This window comes from Limulus polyphemus, unplaced genomic scaffold, assembly GCF_000517525.1.
Source record: "Limulus polyphemus unplaced genomic scaffold, Limulus_polyphemus-2.1.2 Scaffold3098, whole genome shotgun sequence".
NCBI lineage: Eukaryota > Metazoa > Arthropoda > Merostomata > Xiphosura > Limulidae > Limulus > Limulus polyphemus.
The window spans coordinates 59,552-74,362 of NW_013668708.1; the positions used below are offsets into that span (position 1 = coordinate 59,552).

Consider the following 14,811-nt stretch of genomic DNA (forward strand, 5'->3'; position numbering starts at 1 on the left):
AAAGTTCTCTGTATGCTTACTAAAGTGTTAAGTATTTTACCAGTTTAACAACACCTTAACTCTTCTCTGTACACTCACTAAAGTGTTAAGTATTTTACCAGTTTAACAACACCTTAACTCTTCTCTGTACACTCACTAAAGTGTTAAGTATTTTACCAGTTTAACAACACCTTAACTCTTCTCTGTACACTCACTAAAGTGTTAAGTATTTTACCAGTTTAACAATACCTTAACTCTTTTCTATATAACTTGCTAAAATGTTTGATAGCTTTCCAGTTTAACTGGAGTTTAGTAAATAAATAAAGTGATAGATTAGGTTTACACTCAGTTTTATTTACATAATTAGCCAATACCACACAGGAATTGTAAAATATGTGGAGGGGAAATAACTTATTTTTTTTAAAGGAAATTTTTCAGTATGAGTTTATGCAGAAGGAAATGTCAGGTTTCGATATATTTTCTACCCTAAAGAAAAGGACTTGAAGGTTACAGATTGAATATTTATATAACACTTTATAAAAGCAGGTGAAAAAAAGTGTTAAATGACGTTATAAGCAGAACATGCATGCACTCTAAAGTATCCACAAGAGAAATATGATAAACATGTCTGTGGTTATACTTCTATGCCACTCTAAAATTACTATGGTGTTATTTCCTCCTTCTCTAGTCCTGATATTTTTTACCTCCAGGTATCGTACAGATGCCACTGATACCACCGGTATTACTCATCTATTTATTTATTTTTTAATAATAAAATATAATTCATTTCTAATAATAAATCATAAACACAACCTTTTTAGCTTATACTGGTTAATCTGGTAAAAAAAAGTTAAAAGTGCTTTAACCCTTTCTGGACTAGGAGAGGGGATGGGTGGGTGTGATTGATATCCCCTGACTTTTATATATATATACATATATATAATTTAAAGGCAATACAGGGCCTTTTAGTCCATCTAATTTTCCCATCCACTAAATTAAACTTCAAAAGTGAAAATAACACACTCAAAGCCAGCCCTTATCAAAACTTCCTTTAAGTATCCTTCCATTAACTGCATCTATCATATTTGAAGGTTAAAAAATAAATCTAAAGATTATATTTATGTCTCTTTGAATAAATTTATATGGAAATACTTTGCCAACTTGTGTGAAGTTTAATAAAAATTAACTAAATATTATTTAATTTTGGCTTAAAGACTCATATAATTTGGTTAAACTTTTTCTGTCATTTTTTAAGAAATTTTCAAAATTTTTCTGTGAGACACTGCTTTGAAAAAACATTTAAAATACTTTCTTGTGTCTTAGAATTTAAATTTTTTTTGTTGATTAGAAAGTTCAACAATTATTCCAATCAGTTTCACTATGATTGATTTTTATTAACATATTTCTTTTCATTCTATAACTTCCCGATTTCAGTAGTCACCACTTACGGCTATAAGTCATAAAAAACACAGTAAAACTGACAGAAATTTATTGGTGAGCTTTGATTTTACCTTTCACAATGGCAAACATCAGGTCATGTCAAGTAACTATTTGTGCTAACTAACTTTTGGCCAAGATCATTTTATTTATAATAGTTTGTTTTTAAAAAATAATAGGTTTTTTACTTTTACACAGTGTTTGAATGTGAAAAAAACTTAATAATAATTTAGTGGGATGGAATCACTTTGAGATTAATAAATATACCCAATGATGACAAACCGTTGTCGAAACATACAGCAGTTACTATGTTAAACTTATATTAAAATTTTCTTCATTACCCATTCCAAATACAAACTTTATTAAAAATAATATTCAATAAGGATTTGAGTCATCAGAATATCTTGCCATCCCCTATTGCACTCTCCAAACCTAACTAGTTATACCAAATGTCTTGTCATAGAATAAAACATCCATAACTTTCAAAAAATAAATTTGACACCAGTACATTTTCATGCAATAAAATAATATCTAATGAAAATGTAAAAAGAATCAGAAATCCATGGTTACGATCCTAAGTCTTCTAAACTTCCCACTAAACTTCACTGTTGTTCTCTGCAGGAGGTAAGTCTTGATACCATAAATTATTTCTCACACCATTTTATTCACCCATTGACATAAATAGTTTATAATTTGCTTTATCAAATGGTATTTTCAAAACTGAGTTTCGTTAGTAGTTGTTCTGATCACATGAAGTGTGATCATAATAAAAGTGGGAAGGGAGTTCGTACCAATAAAATCATAGAGAAGGAAAATCACAAGAGAAGGAAAACCTTGAGAAGTATATTATAAGGGGGTAATAGTTTCTTAATAAATGCTTTGGGATGGCAGAAAAAGTATAATAAATATCGATAAAATCATTGCTTACAGGTAAGGTTCCTTGGAGCCGTGCAGAAAGGCAAGTTTTAACATTTTTTTATTTTACTTTGCAAATTATGCTTAAAGAATATTACAAAATGAGAAAATATCAATTCTAAAATATCTATGACAAAAAGATTGTTGAAACTGTTTGTTTGTTTTTGAATTTCCCGCAAAGCTACACTAGGGCTATCTGCACTAGCTGTCCCTAATTTAGCAATGTAAGACTAGAGGGAAGGCAGCTAGTCATCACTACCCACCGCCAACTCTTGGGCTACTCTTTTACCAACAAATAGTGGGATTGACCACCATATTATAATGCCCCCACAGCTGAAAGGGCGAGCATGTTTGGTGTGACGGGGATTCAAACCCACGACCTGAATTATTATTTTTACTTGAATTTTGAAAATGTGTTTGTTTTTTTAGCACAAAGCTACACAATAAGCTATCTGCACTCTGTACATCATGGGGTATTGAACCCCAGATTTTGGCACTGTAAGTTTATAAACTGACTTTTGACTCACCAGGGGGGAATTTGATATGCAGGTGTGCACTTGACACCTGAAAGGTACTCACAAGTATGGAAAGGGTTAAAGTCACTAATTTAAGTATATTTCAAAATTAAAAATGTTAAAATCAATGACTTAACAAGACCATTGCTACAGCTAAAGAAGAATCAAATACAAGGTATTTTCTTATCCATAAATATACAATTCTTGTAGCTGTCATTATAAAGAGAAATTCTGGTCATCTTCCATTAATAACAGAAAGTAAGAAAAACAACTTAATAAATAATAACAAGAAAAACTAATCTCTTTAAGAACTGTGATGATGCCACAATTCAGAGATTGGCTAAATCTCTGGTCTAGCCAATTCATGGTCAGTAAATTAGGTGATGTTGGTTTAACTTGTCTGGCACATCATCTGTACACACTGAAACAATAAAGAAGTATTTTAAAATTAAATGCAAAATTATATATATATATAGATAGATATATGTAACCAAAGCTAGGACTAACATGTTACTTAAGTAACTCTACTGTAATAGTTTATATATATATGTAACTAAAGTTAGGACTAACATATTACTTAAATAACTCTAATGTAATAGTTTTACTTTTGTCAATAATAACGTATCATAACATGTTAGATTTTTAAGGAGAGTAATCATATTACAGTTACTTTCTGCAAAACAGAAGTGAGTTAATCTCATTACCTTCTCTCTATTGTACACCTACTTTAGTGCTGCTCTTTTCATTTTTAAAGCCAAAGTAAATTTCAGTTTTTGAATTCTAAGCAAATAAAATATCATAATGATGTGTCAAATACAATTTTCTTCTGAATAACTAACAAACCTATTTCAGAAAGCAGCTCACAAAATGGTTTTCCATACAAGCTTTACCAATACCAAGTTCATAATGTTTCTATCTGGCTAATTGCACATTTGCACACTGGCTATTAGGTTAATGAGTGCATGATGTCCCATCAAATTAATGAATGTAAGCTGTGACATCATATTAACAAGTGCATGCTGTGACATCATATTAATGAGTGCATGCTGTGCCATCATATTAATGAGTGCACAGTGTGCCATAAGATTAATGGGTGCACACTGTGCCATCTGATTAATGAGTGCATACTGTGCTATCTGATTAATGAGTGCATACTGTGCCATCAGATTAAACAAATGTACAATGTTCCATCTGATTAACAAGTGCATGCTGTGTCATCAGATCAAACGAATGTACAATGTACCATCTGATTAATGAGTACATACTGTGCCATCTGATTAACAAGAGCCACTCATTAATCTGATACACAGTGTGCACTCATTAATCTGATGACACAGTGTGCACTCATTAATCTGATGACACAGTGTGCACTCATTAATCTGATGACACAGTGTGCACTCATTAATCTGATGACACAGTGTGCACTCATTAATCTGATGACACAGCATGCACTCATTAATCTTATGGCACAGCATGCACTCATTAATCTTATGGCACAGCATTCACTCATTAATCTTATGGCACAGCATTCACTCATTAATCTTATGGCACAGCATGCACTCATTAATCTTATGGCACAGCATTCACTCATTAATCTTATGGCACAGCATTCACTCATCACTCATTAATCTTATGGCACAGCATTCACTCATTAATCTTATGACACAAGTGTGCACTCATTAATCTTATGGCACAGCATGCACTCATTAATCTTATGGCACAGCATTCACTCATTAATCTGATGACACAGCATTCACTCATTAATCTGATGACACAGCATTAATGCTGTGTCATAAGATTAATGAGTGCATTCTGTGCCATAAGATTAATGAGTGCATGCTGTGCCATAAGATTAATGAGTGCATGCTGTGCCATAAGATTAATGGGTGCATGCTGTGCCATAAGATTAACATTCAGGTAATAACTGAATAGCCAGATGCATAGTTTAAAAAAGTAAGAAGCAGTAACAACAGTTGTTTTGCAAGAAGAGAAAAAAAGAAAGAAATGTAACGAGTATTATAACATGCTATTTTTTTTTATTAACTAACATGTAAGAACATTATTTGACTTTTTTCTGAAGTAATGACCAATCATTTATTTTTTCTCAGTAAATTATCCAAAACTGTATATGATGTCCCACAAGAAGTATACACTTTATTTAATGACAAATATATGTATATAATCCTTAGCAAAAGTTATAACCTTAAAAATAAATTTCCACATGTCACTTAAGTTTAAAAGCCAATAAAAAAATAATGCTATAAACATATTCAAGATATCAAATCAAATAAAAAACAACAACATTCATTATCTTTTACTTTATTGTTGATCACATAAAAACGTAAGTACAGTCAAATCAAAAACATATACTCTATGTCATTGTGTCAATACATCTATACTTTGTAGTTCTATTAGGTTTGAAGTTCCTTTATCTAAAGTTTTATTATTTTAAAAATTTCCAGATGGCTTAAAACTATAATAATATGTGCACAGTGAATGTCAAAAACACAGTTTGATCTAATTTTAAATCACTTCTCTACAAAAACTATATATGTTTATAGTATTTTATGCCTTTTTTTTTCTCACAACTTGATACTATTCTAGAGAGGTTTGAGAGACTAGCAGTGAAACTTAGATCAATTAACTTTATAACACTCTTAATGGGACTAAATGTTACAAGATTTATCAGTTTTCTTTAACCAGTTTCTAGTGAAAAGGGATCTAAAATTTACATAATTGCCTCCTAGTTTCAGAATATACATATATTTATTTTGGTATTTTCAACATGAATGACATCTTTTATGCGACACATAAACTAAACGGCTAAGTAAGAGATCTTAAAGTTCAAACATACCCATCCCTAACTTACAACTGCAGACCAGATGGAAGGCTACTAGTCAGCAGCATCCACTGTCTACACGATACCCTTAAACAATCAGCAGGATTAACCATTACTATTATAACATCAAAACAGCTAATAGGGTGGAGTAGGTTCAGCTGCTTGTTGCAGCATGAACCTTGGACCTTTTGATGTACAGTCTGGCACACTAATCATTAGGCCATACTGTAAACAGATATCTGTGCTAGAGGTCACTTATTTATTATTCTTTAATCACTGCAGTTAGCACTGCAAAGAGATTAAGCCTACAGGGCTGTAAAGTTTTTTGACCAATTATTGAAAAATAAGGCTAAAACAAAAGATGGATCACACTTTTATTTTTTCTCAACAGAAATAGGTAGAAAACTATTGTAGTTGGTGACATTTATTGTTGTTTAAGACAATGAGACACATCTAAAGGTAAAATTAACATCTTCTTTCCTGCAAATGTATTTCAGATAGATACTCACCTCTCTGCACAACAAACAGTTCTTACCTTACACACTGCTGTAAAGATTTTCTGCACCTGCCATAAGCCTTGATTGAAACTTCCACCCCTCCATGTGTTAAGTATTGCATCAGCCTATGATGTAATTATTATCAGACATAGTCCTCCACAGAAAAGAAGGAGACACATGGGCAGTAATCTCAGTGAGTACTAGCAGATCAACAAAAGCTCATTCTTGATGAGACAAAAGAAATACACTGGAAGTGGGGAGGAAGGGTGGGAAATTGTGCAGGAAAGTATCTATTTGAAATATATTTTTAGATATGGAAAATGATGTTAACTTCAGAAATATAATTCACATCTCTGCACAACAAACAACTAGAATCCCACACTGAAGATGGTTGAGGGGCTAATGCAGACAAAGAAATTTCAAAGGTTAGCTCCTTTCTAAAAACAAAGCATAAGAAAGAGAGAGCTTCTGAAGTGTGTCACCCACTAGCAGGGGTAGCCCCGTGAAACATCACTTGGTGGGAAGTTGCATTCATTTCAAACAGGAAATACTCTTTGCCCAAGAGAAGTGGTAGAGCAAAAGATATTGTAAAAGGAATATTTTGCCTACAGCTAAAGTGTCACTAGAATTAGTGGAATCTAAGATTGGTTAACCATCCATTGTGTCACAGGCAATAAGCTGATCACAAGTATTCAATGTGGCTAGGACTATAAGTTAGGCTCTTCCGGACTGGAGAAATACTTAAGTAAAATACTTACCACAATATTCAGGTGCAGGAAGAAACATCCCAGATCTGTTTCTTGAGAAGAACACAAGACCCATCCTTCTGGACTAACCCTGGGAATGGCTTGGTTCATAACACAAAGAGACAGTCTGTACTTCACTATCAGGAATACCTCAGTCCTACTTCTCATCAAGGGGTGGGTCCACTGAGTCTCATGCCAGTGGGATTATATTCCCCCTAATGAGGAACTATTCATATTGACCTCCTGAGTGGTTTGAGATTGGGGAAGCAAGGGTTCTCCCTTTGCTCCACTTGAAGAAAACATAAGGGAGGAATTTGTATTGGGGAAAGTGTTGGAGATGCTTGGACTGACACAGGAATTCTCACATCTACCTAGGTTCCACATTGATAGATTGTGCAATAGGTTATCACAATTAAAAACAGCAGGTACTAGCCAGCTGCTTGGTGTGATATAGTGCTGTCATTGCTTTTTCTTTCCAAGTGTAGAATGGCCTGTAAGAGGAAATGTACAGATACTGACAAAGCAGTCTTGCAAAAAACCCATCTCAACAGCAGGCAGAAGCAGATGGGCCTAACACTTTCTGTTATTGCCTATTCAATATAGATTTTAGGAGATAAATATATCCTGTGAGACAACACCAGCCATTTGGTGGTTTTGAAACCTGAAAAAAGGAGAAAAAGAAACAACACACCATTAGAGAGCCACTGTGGAGTGGAAAATGGTGACTGGAGAGAGATGATATCCACGGTAGACAAAACCTTCTTGTGGTGTCAGAAATGTGATACTAACTTGTTGGGGTCATCCACATCCCTGCCTGCAAGATCTCATACAGGGGATGTCAAATGCTAGAGGCAAGAGCATTCACATGATAAAAAACATGATGTAAGGATATATTAAATAAGAAAAGGGTCAATGCCCATAGAAGAATAAATGAGCTTGATTGGGTGTATAATCCACCTGGGCAAAGTGAGAGAAGATAAGTTGCTAAACAAAGAGGAATCCCACAGAAAGAAAAGACATTAACAAGTGTCCTAAAAAAGTGCAGTACATGTGAGGTTACAATGGATATATCATACAGATCAAAGGAGATAATCTGGGATGGAGGAAACATTGACAATGCCCTGAAAAAGTGCAGTACAAGTGAGGTAACAATGAATAGTCCATACAGATCAAAGGAGATGATCCAGGCTGAAACAGTCATACAGGGAAGAAATGTAAAGGAGGATGAATGGAGAAAACATCCAAACACTCTCCCAATATCAGGAGGGAAAGAGCAATTGGGGAAGAAGTTTAGCCTGTTACCATGGTAAGTAGAGTGGGAGGAAGCCAAGACAAAAGTGATAATAAGTATGTCTGAAACCTATAAAATGGGTTGAACCACACCAGACACAGAGCCATCCTCCACCAAAACTGTAGAGTCTGGGACTGGATACCAAAAAAGTGGAAGTGAGGAGTGTACAGGAGTTGAAAAGACAATAATGACAGGACTCCCACAGTAAAAGAAGATCCACTGAAAACATCAGAGGATGGAGAAACCACTCTGTGTGAATGGTCCAGGACTAGACAAGGAAATCATTGTGCCACCAGCTAACCCAAAGGAAAGGACTGGGGAACAAATAATTGACCATTGTGGATGAATATAATGAAGTAAAAGATGGAAAAACAAATTGGGATGTGGAGAAACTGTCTAAAATCTTGATCCATGTAATCCACCACTGGGAGAGTATCCATAGAAAACCATCCATGAAGAGACAAAAAAGGACCAGAGACAGGTCAAGTGAATTGAACTGATGACTGGCTGCTAAACTCTTGGTGCCATGGGAATGACAAGAAGATAGAAGACCCCAGAGTTGGGTAGAGAAATTGTCCCATGGTACTCTAGAGATAAAGTAGTAAGGCATGAAAAAAACCCAGAGGATCTCAGTAGACTGTATCAAAGTGAGTACACAGGAGTTTACAAGACTGGAGCCAAGGGACAGCTCCAGAAATAGAACATCTCAAAGAACTGCAATGGCCAACCCTGAAAGAGGGAGGGACCTTGAACAGTAGTGTCAGGTTTAATAGGCCAGATTCTTTACAGTAGGTGTCTGCATGTTGTTGGTGATAAATTTCAACAATAAATAGACAGCACACAATCCATTTGTTTTAAAATAATACATTCAAAACAAGTCAAACGTTGTTTCTGGAGCTTTAAATAATTGTCTCTTTTTTTCATCAAAGTCCCGCAGGAGGGTTAAATCACTTTAGAACATTCACCTCTATTTTTGTTATTACAATACATTTTGTGAAACTTACTTTAGAAGTCACCTGTTATGTCTAAACTGACAATCATGCAGTCTAATTTCATTTATGCTTTCACTAACTTAACTTCATGCACTAACTTTGTGAATGTTATTGATGTTCTGGTTATATAAAAATAGATAAATAGCTTTCAAACTATTGATTACATTAATTGTTAATAGGTGATTGAATCAGCACTATAAAACAATAATGAATTAAATATTGCATTCCCGTTATTGATCCAGATAATCCGCTATGACAATAAGTTGACAACCTGGATTGATAATGGTAATGTGAGACTTAGTACTTTCTACAAACTATGAGATGTTAGGATGTAACAATATTCACTTAAAGCACAATAAGTTGACAACCTGGATTGATAATGGTAATGTGAGACTTAGTACTTTCTACAAACTATGAGATGTTAGGATGTAACAATATTCACTTAAAGCACAATAAGTTGACAACCTGGATTGATAATGGTAATGTGAGACTTAGTACTTTCTACAAACTATGAGATGTTAGGATGTAACAATATTCACTTAAAGCAACAAGGAAAAGTCAGAAGGTACAAGTAACATGATGTCAATTCACAACAACTGAACTACACAACCAATGATTCAAAAACAGTTACGTAAGCAAACTTACCGTAACTATCACTTCTAAAAATAACTTACTTTAACACTTGCTCTATGTGACCAATCTAAATCATAATGTTCACATTAAACTTTAAAGGGAAATGAAACAGTCATGTATATATAACAAGTAATAAGAGGACAAGAAACAGAAAAAAGGGCAAACACATAAAGCTGTATGTGATGATAAACTCAGTGGGGCCCCCTGGTCTCAAAGGGAAGAAACTAAAGTGAGCAGAGAATACTGTTGATTATCTACATCAGCTAAAGAGACTGAAGTATAATAAATACCCCCCCCCTCCCAACAAAAAAAATCACAAAGAAAGGGTGCAAGACAGAGGGCATAGAGAGAAGATTAAGGAAGGTGAATGTTAGAAAGTAAGGCAAGCTGATGAAGTACATAAAAACAAATAAATCAAATTAACTGGGACAAAATGGAAAAAAAGTGAAGGCAAGGTGAAAAACAGGTATTTACAAGTTGCTTCAGTGAAGCTGACAGGATCATGATGTAAAGACTGGAAACAAAGGGAAGGCATGAGAATGAACAGAGAAGTTGAGTAAAAGAAAACAACAAGAAGGAAAAAGAGGAGATACTTAAAATGAAAGAAAAACATGCAGTTGAATGAGGCTCATGCAATAAAAGAGCTTGAGAATCAGCAAAAAATTGGTTGAGAAAGGAAGACAAAAACACATACCTGTGGAATCCAAGCATAAAGGTGGGATTACCTGATCCTCATCAAGAAGAGTGAACAAGAAGCAAAGGCAAGTGTGGAGATAACAGTGGTGAAACACAAAAAGGGGCAGGCTCAGTTGAAGTAGCTGAAGCATGAGGTCGGGAATCCGGGATCAGAATGGAACCAACAATGTGGTGCAACAATGGTGATAGTATCACTAACCATCAGAGTACCTCCATTTCCAATTATAGTATTGAAAGACTCTTGTGAAGAAGTGTCATAAACTTCCAGAGCTGTCAGAAATGTGGGAACATGTATGTAATTGACTTGATTTACGACACTGATATGGTGGTGGCCCTTTACTTTAAAAAACGTGGAAGATGTGTTTTGTTCTTTTTCTTTTCAATGAGAAATAAAATGAGCCTGATACGTGGATGGTGCATGGGTCTAATGATGATGATGAAGAGTACTGGACGAAACCCATAAACAATGCGAACGGAAAGTGGGAAATATGTTCCAAAAGTACAAATTCAATTAAACTAAAGTTAAACTGATGAAAATTTGAATCATAGTTTTAATTGATAAGTTTAAAATTTTGTATCATTCTTATGAAAAAGAAAGAAACATGTCTGAAGGCAAGTAGTGCCAAAGAAAGAATGAGCCTTTATTCAAACTGTAGTGCTCATAGGGATTACTATAGTTTGAAAATTTGTCATCCCCTATAAAAGGACTATAGCCTAATGATGATTACATCATTGGTTGGCACAATACACATTAGCACATGTATGGGTGGGATTTTTATTCAAGGCCTGTAGCATACATAGAAAAGCTTTAAGCCAATGTGTGAGGTAATAGCTGTGTGTTTTGCAGAGAGGTGAGTAGCATTTCTGAATCCCAAATTTTACATACTTATACATGTGCAATCCCCATCATATAGTCTAAAGTTGTCTCACACTTTCTGATCTGTTCACTCAATCATTTGATTTGTATCAGTGCCATTTAAACCCTTTTTGTTATTTACATTACACTTTTTCATGAAACTTATACCTGGTTTATCTGTTTCATTAAGCATTAATTTCAACAATACACACCAATTCTCATAAATACCTAAAGATTCATTTGAAGATGTTACATCACTTTCTTCTGCTTGTTTATCAAAACTAGTTTTCAGTATTTCTTCCATGTGGTGATCTATATGAAATACCGCTTCCTGAGAGTCAGTTTCACTAACATGATCCCATGTGGAGTCAGCAGTATTACATGCAATGCTAGTGGTATGTTGTGGCTTTTCGGTGTTGTATAGATCGTCGCACCCGAGCTGAAGATCAGGTGAAGAATGTGCTACAAAACAAAATTAATCTTGAAGTAGGAACAATAAGAAAAATAAAACACAAATGCCATCAAAATTAGAAGTAATTTCATTCTCCTTGAATTTCATATCCTCTTACTTGTAATCTTCTTTCAGTTACCCAAGATCTTTAATTCCAAAAAGAATTTTTTTTTTCCAAACAGAATCTATGGGTTAACTTTTGGTTTATGAATTTAGTCTTAAGATCAATATGCTGAGAGTTACATTAATACTGGTTAGAAAGGAAGGAATTTTTTCAACATAGTGATTCCTATAATTACATCTACAAATAAAAAAACAATGACACAGGCCATGTCAAAAGCTCCTCCCATATAATGTACAAAAGGGAATCAACATCTCTCTTCAGTATTACAATGCTATCTTTTTCTTCATATGTAGTAGAGTAGCTTTTTAGATGTATATTGTGAGTTTATTATAAAACTAAATACATAGGATACTTTCAGGTGAACATGTAGCTCTGTGTTCTGTCAAAAGAGACTGGAATTTTTCATAAAAACTAACATAATGTACAGAAATAGTAATTTCATTTTCAAAAGGTTCAACTAGTTTCATTCATCTGTACAAACACATTTGAAATTGAAATATTTTAACAGGTAGTAGAGACTTTTATCATGACCTTATAAAAACCTGCACTGGAAGCTTAAACTGTCATCTCCAAACAAGTGGATACAGGTTGAGGAATCCTGTGAACTTTACTGAAACTTTCTTAAACAAATAACTTACTTTGTAATCAATGATCATCAAAGCCATTGTTGCTGGCCTGGTAGGTTGGTACCAAAACACCATTAGCAGGATTTGACTCAACAAATAACTTACTTTGTAATAAATGATCATCAAAGCTATTGTTGCTGGCCTGGTAGGTTGGTACCAAAACACCATTAGCAGGATTTGACTCAACAAATAACTTACTTTGTAATAAATGATCATCAAAGCTATTGTTGCTGGCCTGGTAGATTGGTACCAAAACACCATTAGCAGGATTTGACTCAACAAATAACTTACTTTGTAATCGATGATCATCAAAGCCATTGCTGCTGGCCTCATAGGTTGGTACCAAAACACCATTAGCAGGATTTGACTCAACAAATAACTTACTTTGTAATCGATGATCATTAAAGCCATTGCTGCTGGCCTCATAGGTTGGTACCAAAACACCATTAGCTGGATTTGAAATTAGAAGAATGTTCTCACTAGCCTGTTTACTCCATAGTATGAAACGGTACCAAGATAAAAAAGCTATTAAACTGAGGAAGAAAATGTTTGTGCTGATTCCCACAAAGGCTGAGATGACTGGCCAGTAAAACATAAAGTACCTGGGAATTGAAAACAAATTTATAATAAAAACATTGAAATTTGAAATAAAATATGAAGATGTTTCCCATTATTAACGTTGTGTGAAAACCAATTACTACATGAGTATCTTTTAGACTCTCACATACAATACACTTAAACTGTTCAAACTTAGTGTCCAATAAAGTACTAATTAAACATGAAAGTTCAGAAAAATATTTCAAAGAAATGGCTAACTGTAAATCATTTAAATTTCAGAAATTATTACAGTAAATTAGAAAATAATTAGCAATTTTAAAGGTCAAATAACATAATACTCTGGTGAAAAAAAGAAGTATTCTTAGAAACTGTTAACACATTTACACAATGGTGCCCATATTTTTGATTTTATAAGCATATCCAAAGAAGAAAATCAGCATTAAATAATTCAAAACTATTCTCAATAATAATCCTTTGCTCCTTAGAGTGATAATTTCTGAAGCAATAGAAAATGAAAATAAATGTCTATAAAACATCTATATCAGTGGTTCTCAAACTTTTTTTATTTATGGAGCACCAGAATTTTTTTATATCTTGGCAGACCATAATGGGATCAATACAGTATGCTGCTAGAGCCCGTGTACCACAGATTGAGAACCACTAATCTACATTTCTCAATATTTTCCTTCACGTTATCCCATAAAGACAAAACTTGAAATGTACATCAAATAACTTATATGACAGGCATGAATACTTAACCTGTTCATTATGAAGAAAATATAATAAATGATAAATTTTTCTAATGTGCTTCTCACTGTCCTTTATTTAAGTAGCTCCCTTGCTCATGTTATGGAGCCATATGAAGATTGTGCTGAACAGGAATAGAAGCTTCACATCAGCTAATGTTTGCCTGATAATGGTGCTTTAATAGCACCAAAACATGTAGAGTCTATTCTTGCATGCTAATAGATAAATTTATATTCTGCACTAAGTCCTCTAATCTTTTCTCTCATAATGTGTTTAGCTGTAGTTAAAGCTTACATACTTTACAAAGAGGCCTGGCATTGCCAGGTGGGTAGGGTGCTCGACTCGCAATCAGAGGGTCACAGATTTGAATCCCCGTCTGACCAACATGCTCACCCTTTCAGCCATAGAGGCATTATAATGTGATGGTCAATCCCACTATTCGTTGGTAAAAGAGTAGCACAAGAGTTGGCGGTGGGTGGAGATGACTAGCTGCTTTCCCTCTAGTCTTTCACTGCTAAATTAAGGACGGCTAGCAGAGATAGCCCTCATGTAGCTTTGCATGAAATTCAAAACAAACAAACAAGCAAATAACTTTACAAAGAAATAAATTATTAGGCTTACCAAAAACCATAACATAAATAAAGATACAAGAACTTTAAGCCACAGGTACAGATATTTTGAGGATAACGAACAATTTAAGTATTTTTTCATTGCACCCCACTCTTCAACAAATAACCTTTGGCCTAGAATATTCGTTCCTCAGTAGGATGAATGAAACTACACAGAAACACCTATAAAAACACAGAATAGTCATTCCTCAGTAGGATGAATGAAACTACACAGAAACACCTATAGAAACACAGAATAGTCATTCCTCAGTAGGATGAATGAAACTACATAGAAACACCT

The 14,811-nt window shown here is 34.2% G+C and overlaps 1 protein-coding gene across 1 annotated transcript in view; it reads right to left on the reverse strand.

Moving 5' to 3' along the window:
• Window positions 1-2,750: 2,750 nt before the first annotated feature.
• The window catches only part of LOC106468650 (seipin-like), an 18,329-nt gene continuing 6,268 nt past the window's right edge, over window positions 2,751-14,811 (reverse strand). Inside the window, exons 7-9 of the mRNA XM_013929084.2 lie at window positions 12,982-13,199; window positions 11,625-11,858; window positions 2,751-3,267 (exon numbers count right to left, since the gene is read on the reverse strand). Coding sequence (XP_013784538.2) covers window positions 3,215-3,267; window positions 11,625-11,858; window positions 12,982-13,199 — 505 coding nt within the window. The 3' untranslated portion in view covers window positions 2,751-3,214. The remainder of the gene's footprint in view (window positions 3,268-11,624; window positions 11,859-12,981; window positions 13,200-14,811) is intronic.